Below are 26,473 nucleotides of genomic sequence, written 5' to 3' on the forward strand. Positions count from 1 at the left end.
TCGAATAGTTGTTCTTGACATGATGTTTGGGCCCCCCTCGATGAATCTATGGACTCCTTGGAGTTGCCCATAACAATAATAATAAATAATAATAATAATAATAATAATAATAATATAGGAAATAACCTGAAAGGAAATATTGTTGTTTGTTGATGATGCAAAATTAAGTAGCATAATAGTTAAGGCGATTTGGAGAGATTGCAGTACAATTTAAATAGGTTGTCAGTATGGACAAAAGTTAATGGGTGTCAGTTTAATGTCAAAAAATGTAAAGTTATGCATTTTGAGATAAACAGATTACATGGTGTATATCACATTGATGGCACTGTGCTCCAGGAATTAGATGAAGCTAGAGATTTAGGGGGGGGGGGGTGATAGACAGAGAGTTAAAGTAGAGTAGAAGACATATTGCTAAGGTCCGGTCTTGGGCATGGACAGCAGGGTCCTCCCCTGTTTATTTCTGGTTTTTCATCCTGCAAGCAGGCAAACCGGCCCTGCGAACACACATGGGATCTACAGTCATAAATACTTAACTCCCCATGAGGGGCTTAACTCACCCCAATACGGACAGGGGAGAAAAGGAAGGAAACTCTACGGATAAATAAATAAATAAATTACTAAGATCACCCATAAGATTAGTTGGCTAGTGAAGAACACATTAACAAGTAGAGATAAGGATGTTGCAATTCCTCTTTATAAGACCTTGATATGCTCAAGTCTGGTTCCTTGAGTTTCTTGGAGATGAAGAAGCGGTGGAGAGAATTAAGAGTCGATCTATCCTATGAGGATAGATCGACTCTTAATTCTTCAAATTGCAGAAGTTGGATGATAGGAGAAAAAGAGGGGATATGATAGAAACATTTAAGTTGCTTAAAGGGTTTTATAGGATAGATGCAGGGGAAATGTTTCAGCACTTGGCTAGAGGGATCAGAACAGGGGATCATCCCTGGAAGTTGAATAAAGGTGTAGCCAGTAGGGGTGTGAGGACTAGATTTTTTTGCTTGGAGAATGGTGAATGAGTTGAATGGGTTGTGAGTCAGTATTGAGGGCTTTGTCTGTTAATGGGTTCAAGAAGAGATATGATAAATTGTGTGGATAGATTGGTCTCCAGTGATGAGTCTTTGGACTCCATGGAGGTGCCTGTATAATAATAATAATATTAAAAATATCTCAATGTGAATTCTTCCATAGGATTAGATGGGATTTCAGCAAATGAATGTGCAAGAGAATTAGCTTTGTCCATGACTAAACTTTTTAATTTATGCCTCAGCTTAGGTGTAGTTCCAAGAGTGTAGAGGGAAAGTATGATGGTTCCACTGCATAACAGTGGGTCAAAAACAGAGGCTGAAAATTACAGACTGGTTTACGATGTTGGAAGTGAAGGTTAAAATTTTGGAAAAGTTGGTGAAAGCCAGAATTCACGATTGAATGGATAATAATTTGATATTTTTTTTAGAGGTCAGTATGGCTTTGTTAAGGGAAGGTATTGCCTTAGCAATTTACTTTGTTTCTACACTGCTCAAAACAATTAGGGGATATTTTAGTTTCTGTCGGATAATTATAATTTTCTGCAAATAATTATAACTATTGGGTACTTTATACATGAATAAATATTTCTTACTTATGGATAGGGTGTAACTGATGAGATATTGTTTAAATAATTGATATTTATTACAAATTTAACAAATTATACATTTAGCATGAAAATTTCAACAAGAATAACAACTGTACCCTAATTGTTTTCAGCAGTATATAATAAAGTAACTCTAAGACTTGGATAAAGGTAATGCCTATACTATTAAGAGGGTGGTCTGAAGAGTTCTCGACCTTGACCATAGATGGCAACACTATCAGCAACATTTTTTTTTCCAAGTTTGTACATCTGTCATAAGCATCCATGTGAAATTGCAAGTCATTCTATCAAGTAGTTTGTTTTATACAGCTGTTGGAAACAAAAGTGTTGTCTGTGTCCCTTGAAATGGATAAAATTGAGTATTGTGCAGTTATAAAATTCTTTGAAAAAGAAGGTTTAACGGCAATAGAATTTCATTTGAAGTTCATAAAAGTTTATGAGCACTCTTTACCTTTGTTTTCAACAATTAAGAAATGGGCTGCAGTTTAAATATGGCCATACCAGCCTTGAAGATGATCCATGTGAAGGACACCAGAAATCATTGATCAAGTGCATGGTATGGTATTGGATGACTGCAGAGTCAAAGTGCGTGAAAGTGCGTGACACTATAGGCATTTCAAAAGAACTTGTATGATATATTTTGCATGAAGAATTGCATACGAAAAAGCTTTGCATAAGATGGGTGCCATGCTTGCTTACAACAGATCAAAAAACGCACTCATATGAAAATCTCTGAACAGTGCTTGGAGCATTTTTACAAGAATAAAACTGATTTTGTGCATCAATTTATTACTGTGGATGAGACTTGAATTCACCCTTACACACCAGAATCCAAACAGCAGTCAAAACAGTGGACAGAAGCCGGTTGTTCAGAGCCAAAAAAGACAAAGTCGATTCCATCAGCAGGAATGGTCATGACATCGGTGATATGGGATGCTAAAGGCATTTTGTTTATCAATTATCTTGAAAAGGGTAAAACAATAACTGGGGAATATTATTCCGATCTTTTAAGCAGACCAGATGAAAAAATTCATGAGAAAAGACCTGGTTTGAAAGAAAAAAATCATCTTTCATCAGGACAATCCACCTGCCACACAAAGGTGTTTTGGCTAAGGAAAAATTAAGGATCTGCACTATGAATTGTTGGAACATCCACCCTATTCCCCAGATTTGGCTCCCTCTGACTTCTGTCTCTTATCAAAAATAAAACTGTTCCTCATTGGTCAGCAGTTTTCTTTAAATCAAGAGGTGATTGCAGCTGTAGAGGGATATTTTGCAGATCTTACTGAGAACCACTACAGGGACAGGATAATGGCACTGGATCATCACTGGAATAAATGTATTAGTCTTAAGGGAGATTATGTCGAAAAAAATAATTTTGAAATTTTAATTTCAATTTTTCATTATTAGGCCAAGAACTTTTCAGACCACCCTCGTATATTAGTCGTCATCATCAAATTCCTGCCATGTACCCATAACGGGTGTACAGGATATGATAGTACTACATGAAAAAAATTACATCATTACTAACTTCCTATCTACAATTTTTCTCCAAATCAGTCTGTTACTTGTGAAGACTCCAACATTATCAGATCTTATCTTATATTTCTATCGTCTAAGGCACTTTGTGACGTATCAATCCACCTATATCTTGGTCTTCCTCTGGGTTGTTTTGCTGCCAACCTGGCAGAGAACACTTGTTTTGCTAATCTTTCCTCGCTGATTCTGTTTAGGTGACCATACCACCTGAGATTAGCTCTGCTAACGCATTCCAGAATGCTGACAATATCAAGTTCTTTCCTAATATCCTCGTTTTTAATATGATATTGCCATTGATGCCATCTGTTCACGCCTATAATCTTTCTCAGGACACTCATATCTGCGGTCTCTAGTCTTTGGTCAAGTGTTTTACTTCTGACCCAGCTCTCAAGTTCCATAAGTTAAAACAGGTTTGAACACTGTCTTGTATACAGCTAATTTAGTGTTCCAACAAATTTCTCTCTTATTCCATATGAATTTATTCAATTGACTTCCAACCATACCAGCTTTGTTGATTCTGTTGTCTATTTCCATATTTAATTTACCATCTTCACTAAAAATGTGCCTAAGCTGAAATGTTTTACTTGTTCCACAGGTTCTCCATTCACAACACAGTTGACATTTTCAATGATTCTGCCTATTTTCATTGTCTTTGTCTTTTTATTGCTGACCTTCATACCATATCTATTACAACAGTTATTCAATTTAGTCAGAGAATCTTGCAGACTTGTAGCAGAGTTATTTAGAAGTATAACATCATCCGCATAAAGCAAAGAGCTGACATTAACATCTCCAATTTTGATATCATGTTTAATACCATTTTCCTTCATAATGTGATCCATATAGATAATGAATAACAGAGGGGATAATGTACATCCTTGTCTCACACCACAGTTAACATTAAACCATCTTCCTGTACTTCCTTCAATTCTGACTGCTGACTTACAACTCAAATAAAGACTAAGTATTGCTTGATATAATGCCCCATTGACACCATATAACTGTAGCATATTGAATAGCTTCTCTCTTGGTACCTTGTCATATGCCTTTTCCAAATCGACAAAACTTAAATACAGATCTTTGTTATATTCCCATTCTTTCTCAACTGTTTGTTGAGAAGTGAAGATCTGATCTTGACAGCGTCTATTTGGCCTGAATCCAGCTTGTTCTTCACCAAGCTTTTCTTCCACAATTCTTCTCAACCGTTTCTCAAGTATATTTGCATAGATCTTGCCAGGAACACTCAGTAGGGAAATACGTCTGTAATTCTCACATTCAGTTTTATTTTCCTTTTTATATATGGGTACTATGAGAGTTCTACTCCAATTATCGGGAATTCGTCCCTCTGTGCAGGCTTTCTGAACTATGTAGTGCAGCCACTGTAAGACATTTATACCACCATACTTCAGCATTTCTGGTCGAATATCATCTCCTCCTGCTGCCTTTCCACATTTCAAGCCTTTGATGGCTTTTTCTACTTCAAGTATGGATATGTATTCCTGACTGCATACCTGGTCAGTGTTTTTTGCCACTGTGCTGTCATCACTGCTAGTTTCATTTAGCAGTTTTTCAAAGTAATTACTAAATACTTCAAGGGTATCTTTTTCTCCCATTTTCATGTAACCTTTATCATCTCTAACTTCTTTTACAGCACTCTTTCCTCCATTTGTGAGCTTCTTCAACAACCTCCAGAATATTTTGCTACCTTCTTGATATAAATTTTCTATATTCTTGCCAAAGTCCTCCCATGACTTTTGTTTAGCTAGTTTTACACAGTGTTTAGCTTTCTTACGTTTGTCTCTGTATTCTCTAAGAGCACAAGCTGACTTATTTGCCAGGAACTTTTGATATACTTTCTTCTTTTCCTTCACTGCCTATTTAACATCCTGTGTCCACCATGGAGTTCTAATTTTTCTATCCTTGCAGACAACTTCACCACATGCCTCTCTAGCTGAATCAATCAGGGTTTGCCACTGAATCTCCAAGGTTTGATTCCTGTTCTTAAACTCTTTCATTTTTTCTTCAATAATCTTTGTGTATTTTAGTCTACAGTTCACATCAGAGAGCTGCTCAACTTTTATTCACTTTAAAACTATCTTTTGACAAAATTTCATATATTAGTGGATTTTGCAAAAGCATTTGTCAGAATACTGTATTTGAGTCTGTTAAGTAAGCAAAACAAATATGAATGAATACTGTATTGCTGAGATGGATAAACAAGCGGTTGTCACACAGACATTAGAGAGTAGTGTATAGTGGAGTGGAGTGGAGTCAAAGGTCAAAAAAAAAGTTACCAGTGGTGTTCCACAAGACTCTGTTCTTGGTCGATTCTTATTTAATATGTATATTCATGATATCGAAGACAATTTACACAGTTATATCCAGTTGTTTTCTGATGATGCTAAGTTGGGAAGAGTTATAGTGCATAGTACATAAAGACAATGTAGCCGTCCTGCAGAATAATTTGAATCGCCTGTCATTGTGGTCAAAAGATAATGGTTTTTCTTTTAATGTGGCAAAATGTAAAGTTATTCACTTTGAATTGAAATAGTTTCAGTCCATGTATTTTATTGATGGGATTTTGTTGATGGAAACTGATGAGGCCAGAAATCTGGAAGTTATAATTAATATGGAACTGAAGAGCGAACATTATATTGCAAATATCTCAAAACAGTTCAGAAGATCATGTGGATGCTCAAAAATATGCTAACTAGTAGAGACATAAGATTCTTAAGTCTACACCTGGCAACTAATAATCTACATCCAGGAAACTAAATCTTCTCAAATTTTGTTGCCTGGATTTCTTGGAGACGTCATGGTGGTTGAGAGGATCCAGAGGCAGGTGACCAAGATGGTTTAGGGCATGTGGAATGTTCTGAATGATTATAGATTGAGGATTTGTTACAAAAAACTGGTGGATAAAAAGAAGGCGACATGATTGAAACATTCAAGTTGCTAAAAGTGTTTTTCAGACTGGATGTAGGGGAACTTTTTAAGTGCATGGCAGATGGTGAGACCAAGGGGTCGTCATTGGAAGTTGAGTAAAGTTTCAATTAGCAAGAATGTGAGATCTAGTTTTTCCTACAAGGGTGGTGAATGAGTGGATTGAGTGGCCTGAGGTGATTGTCAGCTCTTTGTCAGTGAATCAGTTTAAGGAGAGGTATGATAGACATTGTTAATAATGGTAAATAATAATAATTTCTTATTCCCATGGTGAAATTTTAGTTGCATTTGTGGAGGTACCATGGATATATTGTGAATGATGTTCATGGACATTCTATGATGAGTCTTTGGACTCCATGGAGAGAGCCGTTACCAATAATAATAATAATAAACGTCTTTGCAAAGTTCAATATTATAATAGTGTACACATTTCCTTTATTCTGAACTGCTACTGTATTATAGAAAGCAAGTAAATTATTAAGATTACACATACAAATAAATAAAAATTTTGAATCTCCTATTTTTGAATGAATGGAATATAATGGCAAAGCCATTTTTTCTTACTTTATGTTTTTCCTGATTTGGCAGTAATTTTTGTTAGCTCCTTGAAAAACATAAAACATTTTCACTGTGTATATGAGGGGAAGGGGAGTCTGGAAAGTTCTGATAAACACCTAGAACAAAAATGATATTAAAGCAACTGATATAACCACAAGATAGAACATATCTTAAAACTCTTGAACCCTAATGTTTCATCGAATTGTAATAATTTGTTCTTTTTCTTTTAGGATATATATAAGAAGACATAAAATTAATTAATTTTTGTTCTGGTGTTTATCGAACTTTCCAGACTCTCTCTTATATACACAAGCACATTCAAAAGACTTTTAGTTGCAACCTCACCATACCTATTATTATTATTATGGGCAACTCCAAGGAGTCGATAGACTCATCGAGGGAGGCCTTAACATCATGTCAAGAACAACTTATTCAACATTCATACAGTATCTATCATAACTCACCATGAACTCATTCACAGTCCTGGCACCCAGACTCTGGCAGCTTATTCCACTCATTCACCACACTCCAAGTAAAAAGCCTAGTAGCTCTAACACCCTTGCTAACCACACTCTTGCCCAGCTTCAATGTATGGCACCATCAGTCCTATTCTCAAAAATATCTTCTGAATTAATCTTATAGAAACCCTTCAGTAATTTGAATGTCTCAATCATATCACCCCTTTTCCACCTATCAACCAATTTCTGCAACCCACAAATCTTCAACCTGTTCTCATAAGGTTCATTCCATAGGCCTGCTATCATCTTGGTCACTCGTCTCTGGATCCTCTCCACCTCCTCCCCATCCAGAATAAACCCTGGTGGCCATATCTGGGCACAGTAGTCTAGATGGGATCTTATCAAGGCTCGCTACAGAGGAACAATAACCTGCTTGAACAATAACCTGTTTGTCTCTGCTTGTTAAAGTATTTTTCAGCAACCAAATGATTTGATGAGCTGATTTAGCCACTTTTGTGATGTGCTCCCTAAGCTACAACTCCCTATCCACCAACACTCTCAAATTCCAAATACCTATAAGCAGTAGTGAACTCAGGATTTAATCTTGAGGGGGGGGGGGAGTTGAGTAGATGATTTGAGAATTACACACTACGCATCACATACGACCTATGACTGAGCATCTGCAATGATTGCTAACTCATAAGTAGTAAAGAAATAGAAGACACAACACAACATAAATTAAAAAAAAATTAATTTTAATTAGGAAAAGATTTTTGGAAAATTTTCTAGTTTTTTTTTCCTTTTTCTTTGGGGAGGGCCAGGACCCCTGGTCCCCCCCCTTCTGAGTGTACCACTGCCTATAAGCAATTTCAGTGCAAGTCTGTCACAATCATACTTCAATGGCAAGTAAAGATTACAACATAAGTGAAAAACACTGTCAGTCATGTTTTCAAATTCACTATTAAATATCTGACTAAAAGCCATGACCATTGCCCATCTTATTTTCTTTAGTATTCACATTGTTATTATTACTTTTTCTTCCATTCTCAAATTTAGTACAATTCATAAATGTAAAACTATACTGAACAATATAAAAATAACATGTGAAGGAGTTTCATGATTTAAGATTATGGATATAATGTGACTGATAAATCACATTACACTTAGTCTATCAATGAATCATTCAAAGTTAGAATTTAAAAGTTTATTATAATTCAATTAAACTTACCATAACAGCTAATTCTATATTCAAAGGAACTGTGCAATATTGTCCTTCAAAACCATCAATACTTGCATTTTGTTGATTAGGTGCATGGATATTAAGGCATTCATCATAACTGCCTGTCCAGAAGACCTGACCTTCCAAAACTCCAGATGGAAGTTTAGTAGATGCATCAAACACTGTAAGAAAAAAATAAATAAATAAAATAAATAAATAATAATATGCAGAACATAATAAAATAAAAAGAAAATTCTAACATGTATGCTAAACTGAAGAATATTAAGTGAAATGTTAAATAAAGAACAGAAACATTTAGGATTAAAGATTTTAATTTAATTTTCTGAACAAGTTTAAATGAAATTTAAATTAAAATCATTAATCCTAAATTTTTCCTATGATATATCTGTTAAACTAGATTACAGTCATTTGACGAAGTAATCAAACACACAGGGAAAAGAGATTTTCAGATTTGAGCCGAGCCTATCAAATAGATACAGGAGAATTATTGCACAGGACAATGGGTGATGTAAAGACAAAAGATCATCCTTGGAAACTGCACAAAGGTCATGTGAGTAAATAGGTGAAAAAGAGATTTTTTTGCTTGGCAAGTGGTGAATGAGTGAAATGCATTGTCAGACTGGGTGGTATCAATGTTCAAGGCAACGTATGATAATTATTGCGGTCTGTGAGTGTTCAACCTCCCACGATGAGTCTTTGGAGTCCATGGAAACTTGGAAGTAATATTATGAGACTGGGGTGTTATATTATGAGGTGGGGGGGGTTACCATCTTTAGGGATTCTTCTTCTGGTTCCCATCTGCCATACGGCCGCAGGAGGGTAGCTAAATGCTACCATTCTAGGGAGAGATGATTATGAGCAAGGTGGTTTCCCGTTGCCTTCCTTGCGGTAAGTATTTATGACTGTAACCTGTGTGTTCACGGGGCCGGTTTGCCTGCTTGCAGGATGAAAAACCCCAGATAAACTGGCGGAAAAAACCCTGCTGCCCACGCCAAGACCGGCTAACTTGGCTATGGCTCAGGAAGATCCTTAAGCTCCTCACGTCATCTTTAGGGATTACTGCCTTTAAAAACTATCCAGTATGAGTTAGCTGTTGTAAAATTTCCTATAGTAAGAAAATCTGTTCACTCATGCCTTTCAAAATTTTTCAATCACACTGCATAATCTTGGTCATCCTCAGCAAAGATAGTCATTGCTTCCTCAATTAACATGAAAACCTTTGGAAGCCATTTGTGGTCAAGCCTTTAGAAACTGATAAAGAATGAACACTAACTCCTCTTCACTCTTTCTCTGCTTTTCAAATTCTAAGAAGTCTTCAGTAGAAAGGTCCTCTTTCTGAGAGTAACTTGACCCTTGAATGTTCTCTTCATGGGAAGATGAGGACTTTATCAATGAGAAGTTGTTGTCATGGAAGCATGAATTTTTGCTGCTAACAAATATTCTTTCACAATTTCCCACGCACTAATGATATCCTGGCCTTCCAATTCCTCCCTCCATGAAACTTCCTGAAGTTGACGTCTAAGACTATTATAGTCACCTGCATTATAATTCCACATAAGTTCTCCGTCTCTTTGATACTCCTGCATGTCTATTCATTTTCCAAGTCAAAACCATATGGTCACTCTCTCCAACTGATGAGAGAGATGTCAACTCAGTTATTATCAACTCTTCTGATGCTATAACCAAATCCAAAACTCTTGAACCTCTTGTTCCCTCTGTTACATGTTGCCTAAGACATTTGTTCCTCAAGAATTCTAGAAATTCCATTCCCCTATTGCTGCATGCATCTTCCTCTCTCCAATTTATAGAATTTATACTACTGTAGTTAAAATCTCCCATAACAATCATTCTTCTTGCACTTGCCAAACTTAGCTGTCTAAACATCTCCTGGTCCCCAACCTCTGTGCTCGTGGGTCTGTAGCAACACCCCACAAAATATCCTGTCTTGCCTACATCTACCTCACACCATACACTCTCAAAATCATTTGTCTCACTTCCTTCCAAAGCCTCCACTCTTAGAGGACACAGGTCATCACTTATCATAAGCAATACCCCATCACCACACTTTCCCCTCCTATCCTGACGAAAAATACTATACCCAAGGACTTCTATTCCTGTTGTTATATCCCCTTCTGTCAACCACGTCTCAGTGATCCCAATAATTTTTGGCCAGGCTGATGCTATCTGCACCACCAATTCCCCTCCCTTACTCCGGATACTCCTGCATATAAATGCCATTGTTTCTATATCCAGCATTATCCCTTCTAGACTCCACTGGGCTCAGTGTTACCTGACATCATCTCCCTTCTCCAAAGAATCCATTCCCACAAGAGGCCACCCCTGCTATCATCCTCCCTGGGACACACTGACTCGTTCAGAACAGCAATCTCTCCAGATGCCTACGTCCTTCCTCATTCAAATGTAAGTGGTCTCTCGCATACAATTCCTCTCTTTCCTCAAACACACTCCAAGCATCCACATATACCAACCTCTCTTATCACACATTCTCACTATTATGCAATTCAATATCATACCTAGGCAACACACACACTATTTTTCCTCTCTCTGTCTTCTTCCGTACAGTCTCAAGCAAAAATCTCATATCTCTCGCTGCCCGACTTACATTACCACTCAAGTCATTCGTTCCTACCATCACAATGATCTCATCCACCCTTTCACCTCTCTTAATTGCCATAGCCACCCTTTCTATTGTTCCTCCTGGCAAACACTCCTCACGCATCCTATCTTGAACACCATAGATCATTGAGTCGCCATACGTTATACCTCTTACCATTCCCTCTCTCCTATTGTTTCCATTCTCTCCTCTTCTTTCATTCCATGGGTCTCTCTCATTCCCTCTCCTCTACTGCTATTCTCTCTTCTAGCATTCCCATACCTCTCTCTCCTACTGTTTTCATTCTCTCCTCTTCTAGCACTCCCAAACATCTCTCTCATTCCCTCTCTCCCACTGTTTCCATTTTCTCCACTTCTAGCACGTCCATATCCCTCCCTCATTCTGTCTCTCCTACTGTTTCCATCCTCTCGTCTTCTTCTAATCTTATCTTTCATACTTCTGCTCTCATTCACAAGACATTCCACCTCCTCTTTCAGGTCATCTATTTCCCTCTGCAGGTTAGTCACTCTGAATCTAAATTCACTCTCCCAAACAAAACCATATCCTAAACTTTCACAGTCACTCACACCTTCCATGCTATCAACTATTATTTTCTCATTAATACATATATTTTTTTCATTCTCTCCTATCACACTACTTGTCTTCCTACATTGATTCCCCGTTCCTGGAGCAACGAAGTCGGATATCGAGATTTCTAATGCACTTATTTCCTCCAACTGCCTGCATTTTGGGCACATACGCTCTCCGCTCTCTTTCACAAGCCACATAACCAATTCCCGAGACGCATACATGCCGCAAGTACTGCATGCCACAAAGTCCCTTATGATATTGCTTATAATAGAGTTCTTAAATGGCGGAGGACTTGGCGATACTACACTTGCGACTGCAGCTGAATCTGCCATCATTCCTTACTGCGTAGCGTAATCTTTAATAATTATTCAATTAATAAATTCCGTTAAATAAATAAAGAAAAAAAGTACAAACAATTACAAGCAAAACAAAACATTTAAGTACACTAAATATAATTAAATAAAATGAAATATAACTAAATACAGTAATGAAAACTTAGCTTCGTTTTGTCTTCCACCGTTATGCATTCGATTCCGACGGTAACCAAAATATATTATATCGTGACAACAACTAACTTCCAAATACAACCACTGAAGTACACTCGTATTCAGAGAAACAATTTAGCACTCAAAAACGTAGAAAAACGGGAAAAAAAAACGGACTATTCACCGATTAAAAATCACTTTCTTCTGCACAGCTCAAATTCACCTCCACATGCCATAGCAACGTCACCCCACGCACTTTAAAATAATGTGCCACAAAACATGAGTGGTATCCTCCATGCTGCATTCAGATTTGATTATGTTATTTCATTCCACTCATAACATTCTCAACTGCATCCCATATGCTGTAGTTCATTCAAATACTAGTAAGAGTTTATTGGATTTATTTATTTAATTTTATTATTCATTTAATTTTTACAGCTTAGTTAAATGTGTGCCCAAGGTAATTAAGCAGCTTTGAATATAGGAATTATTCCATGCTCCTTTGGCTGCAGTCATGGGCTCATATTTGTTGTCAAAAGTATAACTCGATGTTATCATACAAATCAACTAGATTGAGGATTGTCAAAAATGAACAAAACCCTTATTATATATTTTTTTATTTTCCCCCAGCACAGACTTGTCTAATTGCGTTGGTAAAAATGAGCAGGTAAAACAATTTACAAAGATCAGTCTCCAAAAGTTAGATAGGGCTAAATGGCCTCGCCTACTCCCGTAAACGGGAATAAAAGGCATTAGCTGATTTTTTTTTTTTTTTGATAAACAATCATAAAACTCTTATATTCTGATCTCCAAGTTAATCGGGGCAAACTTTGGAAGTATCTGGTAGTCCGCAAGAGGGCGAAGCTATAGTCGGACGTGTTGCGAGGTAGCAGAAAAAGTGTTTAAAAAAATATAACCTAGCTTATAAAATTGCATGGTATCTTTAACATAGTATACCCAAGATAAAAAAATATCTATAACTTTCTACATATATATATCCTTTTCTGAGCTAATCATAATGATGAAACCCCAAGTCATACAGTCTGCTGGGACAGATCTACTAACATCTTTCATTGCCATGATGAATTGGAGAGAAAAATTGTAGAATCTAGGGAAATCATCCTCAACCCTGACCATCTAAAAGATAACTTGAGATACAACCTCCTAGATAGTCATTCAGCTGTAATCATGTACTGGCGTTCACGTGATGCTGCAAGCACGCACTCTCCTAACAATGCAACAAACGAAAGAACAACTTTAAATACAACTACAACGTTTTCATACTAATTATTCATAGAGAGTTGTTCATATATATATATATATATATATATATATTTCATCACAACTTCTATAGGTAAAGTTGATAAGGCTCTGTATTGCTAAAATCTTGGTATTTAGGGTCTAGTACTCACTGAGGAGACCTCAAAAAAGGTTGAAACCGGTCTGGGTAGTGACCCCACCCATAAGGTATTGCAGTATACATCTTCTAGTGAGATGTGCTTTACATTACAGGAAAATACTAAGAATAGTGATCAGAGATTTACTCACCTTTACAATGAGTTGCCCTGGTGTTGTACCATCTTTAGACTCGAACTTTGTTTCAGGTACAAACTTAATTGTTTGCATACTTGGGATTAAGAGTAAAAATAACCAAGTTTATAAAATTACTTGGTTATCCTAATATATATATATATACATACACCACCTCTATCACGAGTTGCCTCAGACCTGAACTATGTTCAGATGCAAACTTGACTTACTTGTCTGTTTGCTTACTTGGGATAAAGGATTAAACCAAGTTTATAAAATTGCTTGTAATCTTTAACATATACCATATATTATTATTATTATTATTATTATTATTATTATTATTATTCGTCGCACCTATTGTACAACTCTCCGTCTCCACCACTACACCGGACCTCTACCACCAGTCAACAACATCAACGCCACTACTACCCACCACAGCTAGTATATTTTGTTTGTAAATTGTGTGTGTTCTGAAGAGCCGATTTGCCCGTGTGCGGGATGAAAAACCCGAGTTTCTTGGAGAAAAAACCATGCTACCTCCGTATGTGATCGGCAATATATATATATATTTACTTATATATATATATATATATATATATATATATATATATATATATATAACTGACAACTTCATTTGTTGGAACAAATGCAAGAGCCGGCATAATTCTTAATTTCTGTGAGAAGGCGGAATCTCCTTGGTAACGTTATTGTAAACTATTCTCTTGAATTTTCCGGTAGATGTTCCGAATTAGATGAAAGAAACATCCTTTAACTATATATTTGGTTTAATCCTTTATCCAAATGTAAGCAAACAAACTTTGCACCTGAAGTATTTTCAAGACTGGGAAAACTTGTGGAAAAGGTGGTATAACTTCTCATCACTTGCCTTGGTATTCCATAATGCAAAGCAGATCTCCTTGTGGACATGTATAATAGTGTGCATTAAGGGAAGGGTCACTACCCAGACCGGTTTCGACCTTTACTGAGGTGCTGTTTAAGTAAAGCCCTCTTAACGTTAGGCCATCCCCAGACCACCCCAGACAAGTGACCGAAGGACCGTCCAACTCAGCGGTGTTCCACTCAGTGACAGGCTCACCCTCACCATCCTTTGTCACGAGTTGTCCCAGTCCTTAAAAATACTTCAGGCTCAAACATTGTTTGCTTACACTTGGATAAAGGATGAATCCAAACATATAATTGGTAGCCATAGAAAAGTGAGAAAACTTCCAACAAACATCCTTTAATTTCACTGTCTGGGGAAACTTCATTCTAAACTGTTTATAACTGCCAATTCAAAATCGATCATGATGCTGATTGACTTCAAATTGACATTCATAGTTAATGTCTCAAACAGTTTAATATATGTATCCTGAGTTTCGTTTTGCAGTAATGCATAAACACAGAATGGTTCGTCCATTAATTAGTGCATGAATAGTATACACTTGAAAAAAAAGAAGCACAGGGGCAGTTTTGAAAGTCCCATCCAGAAACCAGTGAGATGTTGTTTCCAAGAGTCTGAGATTGTCATGTGTTCCGAAGATTAACATTCTGTTGTTATTGTCTCAACCGGAATCAAACAGAAAAAAATCTTGACCATCATGTGTAATTTTGTAACAATCTGGAATATCGATTTCACCAACATTCAACGGAACAAGTAATGGATTATTAACAGCTTGACGGTGACGTGTGACATTGCAACGTAAATGATGAACTGTCGGTAACTTGGCTTGTGCATATTCACTTATCGTTGAAAGAGATTGGGTGATAATTTGCTGCGGTGCTTCTTCAGTTTCTTCTGCCAGTCTTTTAATTTGTTGAACTACTTTGAAAACTTCTTATTGTGCTGGATCCAGACCATAAGAGTTAAACGATCATTCTCATGATCGTTTAACCGTCCCACAAACTCTTCTCCATGGAGTTTAATTTTAGCTCTACATTCGCTCTTGTTACTCCTTCTTTCACACTCAAATGATACAACACCATTTGTCAATTTTTTTTTTGTTTTACATACATATAACCTTCAAAATTCACTTTTTCCTTTCCTTTATTCGATTTTACAAATTCATCATGGATAGTCAAAAATATTTTATAAACATAGATTGAAAAAAATATTTTGTTTTCAATTTCACTTCGACAACAGTTTTGACACGCTCGGTGTTATTATCAAGACTGCAATAATCACAAATGTAAGTTACTTATTTAAATACAAATATTTAATCATAATGTTTACGAGAGTCCAGTAATAAGACGAAACAGACTGAAAATTATTTGTTGGCGGAGATTCCTAATCGTATGATCTTAACGGAAATCACTTCGTGATGTTACCGTTTGGAACGGGACGTTAATGTTTATTTTTTTCCATATTTCCCGGCGTCCCGTCGTTTTAATAAAAATGTCAATTTTGTCCATTTTTAATAAAAACTATAAATACACTTTGCTGGCGGTTGTATATGTTGCCAAACACTTAGGATGGTGCTATTTCGAAGGACAGAGGTAAATAAAATAAAAAGAGGGAGAGGAGAAGTGGATTATATATATGTATGTGCATTTGGACTGAAACGAAATGTTAGGCTGTTGCTGCTTTTGCAATAGTAAAATCAAACTAAGCGCTCAGCAATGACGATTGTCAGTTCACTGTCCATGGAATTATTTATAGAAATGAGAGGGAGAAGAAACAATGCGTCAGATAAAGATTGATATGTCAGTGAGGAAAGGATCATCTAAGAGCCAAATTGCTCTCCTCTGGGCAGAATCGAGAATTTAAAGGAAACGTTAAGTTCATCAAAAATTTAACAGTATCCTAAGGATGGAGAAGTTGGGATTTGTATAAATTTAGTTTCTGGAAGGTGAAAAGTAGCGTCTTGACTAAGTGGTCTTTCTTGATCTGCGAGTTTTATATTCTAATGTCATCTTGGAGAAAACTTTCTTGCCTTGTTCGAAGAGAGATTCACTTTAGAATTAGTTCCCCCCCCCCAAAAAAAATAAATAAATAAATAAATGGATGAGTAATATCATTATGCACGAGCTGCAGAAGAATTAAATACTGTACATAAATGGTATATAAAGAGAAACGTGACCATGAACAGTACAGCATTCAGGCAAGTAAGACAAAATCTAGTGTGTGAGATTGAAACTGGCAGAATAAAATATACAGTTGGGTGCTGCTATAGACCAGGTGATGGAATAGATGGTAGAGATAGTATGCATAAACAAATTGATGAAATGAGTGGAAGGAGGGTAATTGTAATGGGGGATTTCAACTATGGTAACATTGATTGGAAGGAGGAGAGGACACATGTGAGGAAGAAAATGGATTTTATTCAATTATTAAGGTATAACTATCTGCGACAGCATGTAATTGAAAATACTAGGGGTGTGAGAGTGCTTGACCTGGTAATAGCATCTCAGAATTTGACTGTAATGAATATGACCATGTTGCCACCTATTGGTGAGAGTGATCATAAAGTCTTGACCTGGGAGGTGGCTAAAGGTGTGGAATTTTCGATTAAGACAGGGTATGTGTGGAATTACTGTGCTGGCAAGTATGACAAGCTTAGGAGATTGCTTGGATCAGTGCCATGTCATGTACAACTGCAAGGGCTGGACGTCGATAAAGCATGAGAAGTGGTCAAGGAGCATTTACAGGAAGTTATGGCTGATTGTATACCTAAGGTCCGAATAGTAAAACAAGTAGGGGTTAAATGGATGAATAACACCATTCAGCTTGAGCTGCAAAAAAAAAAAAAAGAAACAACTGTGGAGGGAATTTAAAGAAAGGGGGTGACCTGCAGGCACACGAACGGTATAAAGTGCAGGCCAGAAGGGTAACGAGTGTGTTAAAAAAGCAAAAGCGGATTAGGAAAGGAAACTATCTATGCAAGCTAAAGAGAACCCCGAACAGTTCTTTCAATATGCTGCAAGCAAGAAAGAACTGTACACTGCAAAATGATTTTAAGGAACGACGATGGTAAGGAGGTCACTGAATCAGTCGATATAGTGGAGTTACTGAGCAAGCACTTTGCAAAAGTATATCATCCAGGTGGTGACATTGAAAAAATGAAGGAACGATTAGTTTATATTGGAATTGTGATGAATGAAGTGGAGGAGAATAGTCTATTACAGAACCTTAATGTGAATACATCTGTGAGATTGGATGGTATACTGGCACGGGTCTTGCGTGAAGCGGCTAAGGAATTATCAGAGCCCTTGACCATGTTGTTTAATCTGAGTGTCGGATATGATTTAGTCCTGAAGGTGTGGAAAGGGGTGAAAATAGTTTCACTGCATAAAGGAGGATCCAAGACTACGGTTGCGAATTACCGACCGATCAGCATATCAGGAGTCGTTGTCAAGGTCTTGGAGAAAGTAGTCAAGGGAAAAATACAGGAATGGATTGATTAAAATGAGATACTGTACAGGGGACAGCATGGTTTTGTGAAGGGTAGATCATGCCTCAGTAACTTGCTCAAGTTTTATAACAAGGTGATGGCTGAACTGGATAAGGGAAATGGGTTTAGTGATACTGATGGACCTGGCAAAGGCTTTGACAGGATACCACATGGAATTCTAATTCCGTAAACTACAACATATGGGAATGGATATAGGATTGGTGAGATGGATAGGTGGGTGGTTGATGGAGAGATATCAAAGAGTAGTTTATTCAGGAGTAGAGTCCAAAACACGGCCTGTGACTAGTAGTGTGCTGAAGGGTTCTGTTCTTGGACCACTGCTGTTTAATCTGTTCATTAACGATATAGGGAAGGATCTAAGTGGAACAGTTCATTTGTTCACTGATGATGCAAAGTTGGGTAGGGCAATAGTGAATGCAGAAGATGTCAAAGTCTTTCAGGATGACTTAGATAGATTGGAGTTCTGGGCTAAGGAGAATGGATGTCAATTTAATGTGACAAAATGTAAGCTTATGCATTTTGGGGTGAAAGATTAGCAGCAGTATACCACATGGGTGGAACTATACTCCAAGAGATTGATGAGGCCAGGGACTTGGGAGTGTTGGTGGATAGGCAGATGAAGTTTAGGGGGAACATTGCGAAAGTAGCTAAATCAGCTCATCAACTCACTTAGTTGTTGAAAAATACCTTGACGAGCAGAGACAAGCAAGTTATTGTACCTCTGTACCGAGCTTTAATAAGACCTCATCTTGACTACTGTGCCCAGATTTGGTCACCTCGGTTCCTTCGATGATAGCAGGCCTATGGAATGAACCATATGAGAACAGGTTGAAGATTTGTGGGTTGCAGAAACTGGTTGATAGGCGGAAAAAGGGGAGATATGATTGAGACATTCAAATTGCTAAAAGAATTCTATAAGATTAATTCAGATGATATTTTTGAGATCAGGACTGGTGGTGAGAGAACTAGGGGGAATCTATGGAAGCTAGACAAGAGTGTGGTTAGCAGGGGTGTTAGAGCTGGGTTCTATACTTTTGGAGTGGTAAATGAGTGGAATAAGCTGCCAGAGTCTGTTGTGGGTGCTATGACTGTGAGCGAGTTCAAGGCAGGGTATGATAGATACTGTGAGAATGTTATAGTTGTGTGGACATGTTTAGGGCCTGCCTCGATGAGTCTAAGAACTTCCTGGAGTCGCCCGAAGTAATAATAATAATAATAATAGTAATAATAATAATAATAATAATAATAATAATAATAATAATAATAAAATATTATACTGTATGAGGTTCAACATGTCTTTGTGAAGGATCGGTCATGCTTAGTAATTTAAGAACTTTTTATGTTAGAGTAACAGTTGAGTTTGATAAAGGAAATGGCTACATGATGATTTTGCAAAGGCATTTGACAGAATACCACATGAAAATCTATTACACAAATTAGAACAAATGGGGATGGACATCACACTGGTTAAGTGAATAAGAGGGTCGCTGCTGGGCAGATATCAAAAAGTGGTGTATGGAGGGCCAGAATCGACGTAAAAACAGGTGATCAGTGGTGTGCCGCAAGGTTCACTGCCAGGACCATTGCTGTTTGATTTGTACATGGATGATATAGGAAATACTGTAAAAGAATAGATTCAGTTGTTTACTGATGATGCGAAATTGGGTAATCAAGGCTTGCAAGATAATTTAAATAGGCTGTCAGTATGGGCAAAATATAATGGGTTTCAATTCAATGTGGAGTAATGTAAAGTTATGCATTTTTGGAGAAAAAAAATAGATTACAAGCCGTGTATCACATCGAAGGCACTGTACTCCAGGAAATAGATGAAGCTAGAGTTTTAGGAGTCATTGTAGACAGAGAGCTAAAGTTTAAAGAACATATTGCTAAAGTTGCTAAGGTATTCCATAAAATCACTTGGCTATTAAAGAATACATTAATGTGTTTCGATAAGGAAGTTGTTATTCCTCTTTATAAGGCCTTGATCGTCACACATCTCCATTTCTGTACTAAAGCCTGGTGTCCTTGTTTTCTTGGGGATGAGGAAGCAGTGGGGAGGATTTAGTGTCGAGTTACCAAGATGGTTGGTGACCTGTGGAATATTTTTTCCTTTGAGGATAGATTGAGGGTATGCGGATTGTAGAAGTTGGTTGATAGGAGAAAAACGCGGGACATGATGGAGATATTTGAGTTGTTTAAAGGGTTTTATAAGATTGGTGCTGGGGAAATATTTTAGCACTTGACTAGAGGGACCAGAACAAGGGGTCATCCCTGGAAGAATAAATCTGTGGTCAGTAGGAATTTTAGGGCTGGATTTTTTGCTTGCAGAGTTATGAATGAGTGGAATGGGTTGTCCGAGTGAGTTGTGAGTGCTTTGTCTGTTATTGGGTTCAAGAAGAGGTATGATAGATTGTGTGGATAAATGAGATCTCCCGCGGTGAGTCTTCGAACTCCATGGGGGTGCCCGTATAATAATAATAATAATAATAATAATAATAATAATAATAAGAAGAAGAAGAAGAAGAAGAAGAAATGTTACTGTCGTTGTGACTAAAATAAAACTGATAGTGATCTATATTTTGTACATCTAATGAACGTTACCACGAGGCTGAGCATAGAGTATCAAAATTCATGCTAAAAATATCTAAAGATTCCTGCTGTCATCATATTATTTGTACCCTAGAATATACTGCAGATATGAAATATAAACGGTTCTTTGAAGAATATGACTTCTCCACAAATATCCTACTTTGTTTAAATTAAGGGGATGTTAAATCTCACATTGTTTTAAAACCGAATAAGAAACTCAAAGATTGGAATCATAGAGTTTCATGCCGAATAATAAACTATAAAAGTATCGGCGATTACTAGCGTGAGCTAATGCAAGTAGTCCTAGTACGTAGTACAATCTCGGGCAACTCGCAGCAAAGGTGGTAAAGTTCTGATCGCTATTCTTGGTATTTTCCATAATGTAAAAACGCATTTCCTAGGAAATGTATGCTGTTATTACATTATGGTGGGAGGTCACTACCCAGACCGGTTTCAGCCTTTATTGAATGTAAAAGTGAAACGGGCTCTAAAAATAAGATGATCCCGGAAGATCGCCCAACTCTGCATTGTTCCACTCAATGACAGGCTCGCCCAGTCACCGAGAAGAACTTCTCAGTATTGGCTCTACCCAGCGGCAGGTTCATCCCACCACCAAGCAGAGCCATAATCTCAGCAGTGGCCCCACTCAGAGACAGGTAAAAACCTATTCCCAAACAAGAGCCTCTAAGAGCCCCCCACCGGTTTCAGACTTATGAATAAGTAAAGCCGTTTCTAAAAATTCGGCCGATCCCTCAATTGTGGGCGAAAGACCGTCCATCTTAGCGTTGGCTCCACTCAGTGATGGCCTTCCACCCACCACCACCACCGAACAGAACCGCTCATATTCCGAAGAAAAGCATTAACCGACATAGCCCCTCATCAGGCCATGCCGGAAAACACTTTCCCTGGAGACTCAAATTGCTCCCTTAAGGCAAAAACATTAAGAGAGTGAACTCATATTAGCAATCTCACCGGTTTCAGCCTTTATTGAGGCTTCATCAGTGAGTAGCTAGACCAAATTAATACCAAAGGGTATAGCGAAAAGAACTTATATACTCTGCTGTACGAGTTGTCAAAAAGGTTTACCCATTAAGTTACTTAAATATAAAGAGCCAATAGGCTTCATTTCGGCGATATAAACATAAATATTATTTAAATTAATGGGATATTAAATCCCACATTGTTTTAAAACCGAATAAGAAACTCAAAGATTGGAATCAGAGAGATTCAGGCCGAATATATCGCCGAAATGAAGCCTATTGGCTCTTTATATTTAAGTAACTTAATGTGTGCACCTTTTTTGACAACTCGTATAGCAGAGTATATAAGTTCTTTTCGCTATACCCTTTGGTATTAATTTGGTCTAGATACTCACTGATGAAGCCTCAATAAAGGCTGAAACCGGTCTGTGTAGTGACCTCCCACCATAATGTAATAACAGCATACATTTCTTAGGAAATGTGTTTTTACATTAATGGAAAATACCAAGAATAGCGATCAAAACTTTACCACTTTTGCTACGAGTTGCCCGAGATTGTACTACGTGCTAGGACTACTTTCATTAGCTCACGCTAGTGATCGCCGATACTTTTATAGTTTACTATATTCCTCATGAAACTCTCTGATTCCAATCTTTGAGTTTCTTATTCGGTTTTAAAACAATGTGGGATTTAATACTGTTTTAAAACCGAATAAGAAACTCAAAAGAAACCCTTAATTTAAATAATGTTTATATCGCCGAAATGAAGCCTATTGGCTCTTTATATTTAAGTATCCTACTCTGTTTTTAGTAGTGATGACTTCTTGCACAACTGTAATTAAAAGAGAGCTTATGCCTTTTATTTAAGCGGACTACAATTTAGTCAGGGTTTCAGCAAACGTTTTTTCTGAGAAGAGCCGGATAAAATATATATTACCCTTTGCCGGACAAGAGTAAAATTAAATGTCGCGTACTTATTTTTAATATAAAAGTAAAATTTTCACATTTTTTAAATTAACAAAATATAATCGAGTGCATTCAGATTTTTGGAAAGTGTTGGAAATAGGAATTCTCTTTTCTTTCTTTTTTTCTTTTTTATTTTTTTCTTTTCTTTTTATTTTTATTGACATAATTACAATTAACTGGGGTCATAGCTAGTTTCCCAGTAATCAAAATCTATGCAAATGCTTGTCAGATAAGGCTGATCTGTAATGAAGTTGCCTTAGCTTAGAGACTGTCTTATTCATATCTTCGAAAATTTATTTTCGGAACTGCAGAATTTGAACAATTTTGAAAAATATTTTCCAATATTCACAGGCGTAAAAATAAAATAAAATAAATTACTACTGTATAAATAAATTGATTTATTTGTACAGGAGTAAAATAAAATGAATCAAGTATAGATAACTAACACTGTAATGTATAAATACATGTGAAGTGGTTGCAGGGACGTATTAAGTATTTCATGATGATATGGTTTTCTTAAATGTGGATTCACGGTTCGATGTTAAGATACATATGTGTAAAAAGTAGGATTTTGTAGTAAATGTTTTAGTTGACGGTACTAGACAGGGCACATTCGATCCTAAAAGAGAATTACTCATCTCACGACTCAATCGCGCAGGTTCGAAACTCAATTAGTGTGACAGGAAAACTTTTAGGGAACCTCAATCTTGGAATGATGTGTGTTTATAAGTTTATATTTTTACTGTGTCAGTTGTGTGTGGTTAGTCTGGAGAGAGAATAGAGCAGTAGTTTCTCCATTTGCTTTCTGTTCTGCAGTATTACAGACGTACACAATAAACTGTATTTCCATCTGCAATTTTCTAATCACAAGCTTTACCGTCATCACGAGACTTCAACCTTGTGTCAGTACTGACAAAGCTGCTTGCCTTTGTCAGAAGATTGAATCCTTTATTTTCCCTTGTAACCCTAGGTAGGGGCCCTAACCGGGTACTGACAGCCGGAGCCAGCTGAGCCCGGGTTGTTTATAGAGGTCTGCTCCTCTGAAGATTCTTCCGCACATTTCACTGTTGGGATACAAATCCTCTTCCACTGATTTGTCCGTTTTGTCCGTGAAATGCGAAAACTTGTAATGACTATAGAATGATCAGCCTAATGAGTCACGTTCTCTAAATGTTTCTGAAAATAATTCCAAAAATAATATACAGAAAATGTGAAGACACCATCAGTGATACCCCATTCGGCTTTAGAAACGCCTTGGGAACGAGAGAGGCCCTTTTCTGTTCTCAGATCTTATTTCAAAAATGTATCGACCAAAACAAGGTAATATTCATTTGCTTCATCGACTTCGAGAAAGCATTTGACAAAGTCCAACATGCTAAAATGATTGTACTATTAAAAAGAATTGGATTAGATGGTAAAGACATTAGGATCATTGAAAACTTATATATGAATCAAAAGGCATCTGTTCAAGTTGATGACATTATTACAGACTCCATTAACATCAAACGAGGAGTAAGGCAAGGATGTATGCTGTCACCTCTTCTTTTCAACATCTACTCAGAAACCATATTTCAAAAAGTCTTGGAAGGAAGGAAGGAAGGGATTAGTGTAAATGGTGAAATCATCAGTAACATTCGATATGCCGATGATACAGCTCTTCTGGCTGACAATATTCAGGATCTTCAAAATCTTTTGGAACTAATAAATGCAGAGAGTGAAAAAATGGGATTAAAAATAAATATCACCAAAACTAAATTCATGGTCATAAGTAAGAAACCAATTCTTAATTTAGCACTTTCTTTAAATAGGAAACAAATAGAAAGAGTGACAAAGTTTAAATATCTCGGATGCTGGTTAAATGAAGATTGCAATCCAGAAATGGAAATAAAAGTTAGAATTGAAATGGCAAGAAAAAAATTTCTCTTGATGAAATCAACACTGTGTAACCGCAGTTTAAACTTAGAGCTTAGAGTACGCATGGTTAAATGTTATGTATGGTCTGTACTGCTGTACGGTGCAGAAACTTGGACCTTGAAGCCTTTGAGATGTGGTTATACAGACGAATGTTAAAAATCCCATGGACAGAAAAAAACGTCCAATCAGGAAGTACTGGAACAAATGGGGAAGTCACGTGAACTTTTAGATACCATAAAAAGAAGGAAAACTGCATATCTTGGTCACCTACTTCGTAATGAAAATATAAGATATTTCAGTTGATTATAAAAGGGAAGATAAATGGAAGAAGAGGACAAGGAAGACGAAGGAAATCTTGGCTGGCAGATATCAAACAGTGGACTGGCATGAACTCTGAGAGACTGCTCAGAATAGCTGAGAATCGCTCAAAATTTGCCAATGTGGTCACCGACCTCCGATAGGAGATGGCACTCAAAGAAGAAGTTGAGTGTGGGGAAGTGTATTATTTTATATTAAAAAACGTTCCATCTACTCAATGCGGGGGGAATAAAACAAATGTTGCAGATGTTACTTATTTTGATTTATATTTGATTTGTAGTCTTTATATTTGAAATTAATGTATTATAAAATTAGTGATAAATTTTATAATACATTTCATTGCTTTAGACAATATCAGTAAAGATTTAGGAATTAAAAAATTAGTTAAGGAATTTAGAGAATAATTTTTTAGTTTGCAAGTTCTGTGATCAGTGCAACAACCTTCGGAAGTTGTTTGCTAGATGGTTATCTTGGCACCTGATTTTTGTTTTGGGGAAGTCTCTCAGCTCACCTCAGGCGAGCTGAGAGACTTCCCTTGCAGGCGAGCTGAGAGATGAAAATCAGTTGTAGACTGAACAGCCTAACTTGGAACGCTAAATAAACCTGACTACAACCATTCAGAATTATTAATGAAGCGAATAATATGTGCTTATGTTAATGCTAATATGTAGTTAATATGTTAATGATTGTCAATTCAATGTTTTGCAGAATGTAAAAACCTGGTCGATGGTGTGAAAATTAATACCATATTCATTCTATTCTACGTTTGAACATTTTCAACTGCCATATATCCTTCATAATAAAGTATCATGGTACATGATAGAAACTGAAATCTGCTTGATTATTATGATTATTATGAAAATAGCTTATATTTCAATATTTCTACGTAATGTGGATTATTATTATTATTATTTCCGTATACACACACACACACACACACACAAACAAACACACACACACAAATTTAGAGACATAACTAATGGAAAATATGGGAGCATTTGAAAACTTCCTCAGTTGGCTGTAAACAAACCAAAAGGAATATTTTCTCTTTCACTTTAATATTACTAAGTGGAATGACAACATATTTGCTCCAAAATCACACGATCGTCTTCCCATCTTTTCTTTCGATATTCATGCATTTCTTCCACTGGAAACCGAAAGAAATATTGAAGCAGTTGTGGAGGCCAAATTTCAGTCCTCGTTGACTTCTTCCACAGCTAAAATCGTTTGCCCTGATACGAGCGTTGGATATGTTCCAAATCCAAGATGCAGGATTAGAACAGCGATCGAAGCAAAATAATTGCGTCACTGGCTACACACACACACACACACACACACACTGGATAATAATTAAAACTTAAGTGGTGTGACATCCTACAAATGGTGATGACAAAGAAAAGAAAAGTTGATGCAGAATGTTGATCTTTCCAAGAGAAATGGACAAATGATTATTTTTTGTTGCAGTCAAAGGCAAACCTGTGTGCCTAGTTTCTGGCGATGCGTTAGCAGTAATGAAAAAAGCCAATATGGAGTGTCATTACACCTCACAACATGCTAAACTCAATGAATTGAGAGCCAAATGCGTCTGGATAAAATTAATGGTCTTCAGCGGAGTTTGGAATCAAAACAAGTTGCTCTCACTAGACCTCGTTGTGACAGAGAAAACGTTATTCAGACGAGTTACGTAGTGAGCGAGCTAATCGCAAA

At 36.8% G+C, this 26,473-nt stretch overlaps 1 protein-coding gene across 1 annotated transcript in view; it reads right to left on the reverse strand.

Moving 5' to 3' along the window:
* LOC150103708 (O-acyltransferase like protein-like) overlaps positions 1-26,473 on the reverse strand; it is a 151,230-nt gene that overhangs the window by 121,419 nt on the left and 3,338 nt on the right. The window contains exon 2 of the mRNA XM_090397059.1: positions 8,360-8,532. Within this exon, the coding sequence (XP_090253185.1) occupies positions 8,360-8,532 (173 nt within the window). The remainder of the gene's footprint in view (positions 1-8,359; positions 8,533-26,473) is intronic.

The sequence above is a fragment of the Typopeltis vanoorti genome, chromosome 8 (genome assembly GCF_054136105.1).
Source record: "Typopeltis vanoorti isolate ZY-2024b chromosome 8, IOZ_Tvanoo_1.0, whole genome shotgun sequence".
Lineage (NCBI taxonomy): Eukaryota > Metazoa > Arthropoda > Arachnida > Uropygi > Thelyphonidae > Typopeltis > Typopeltis vanoorti.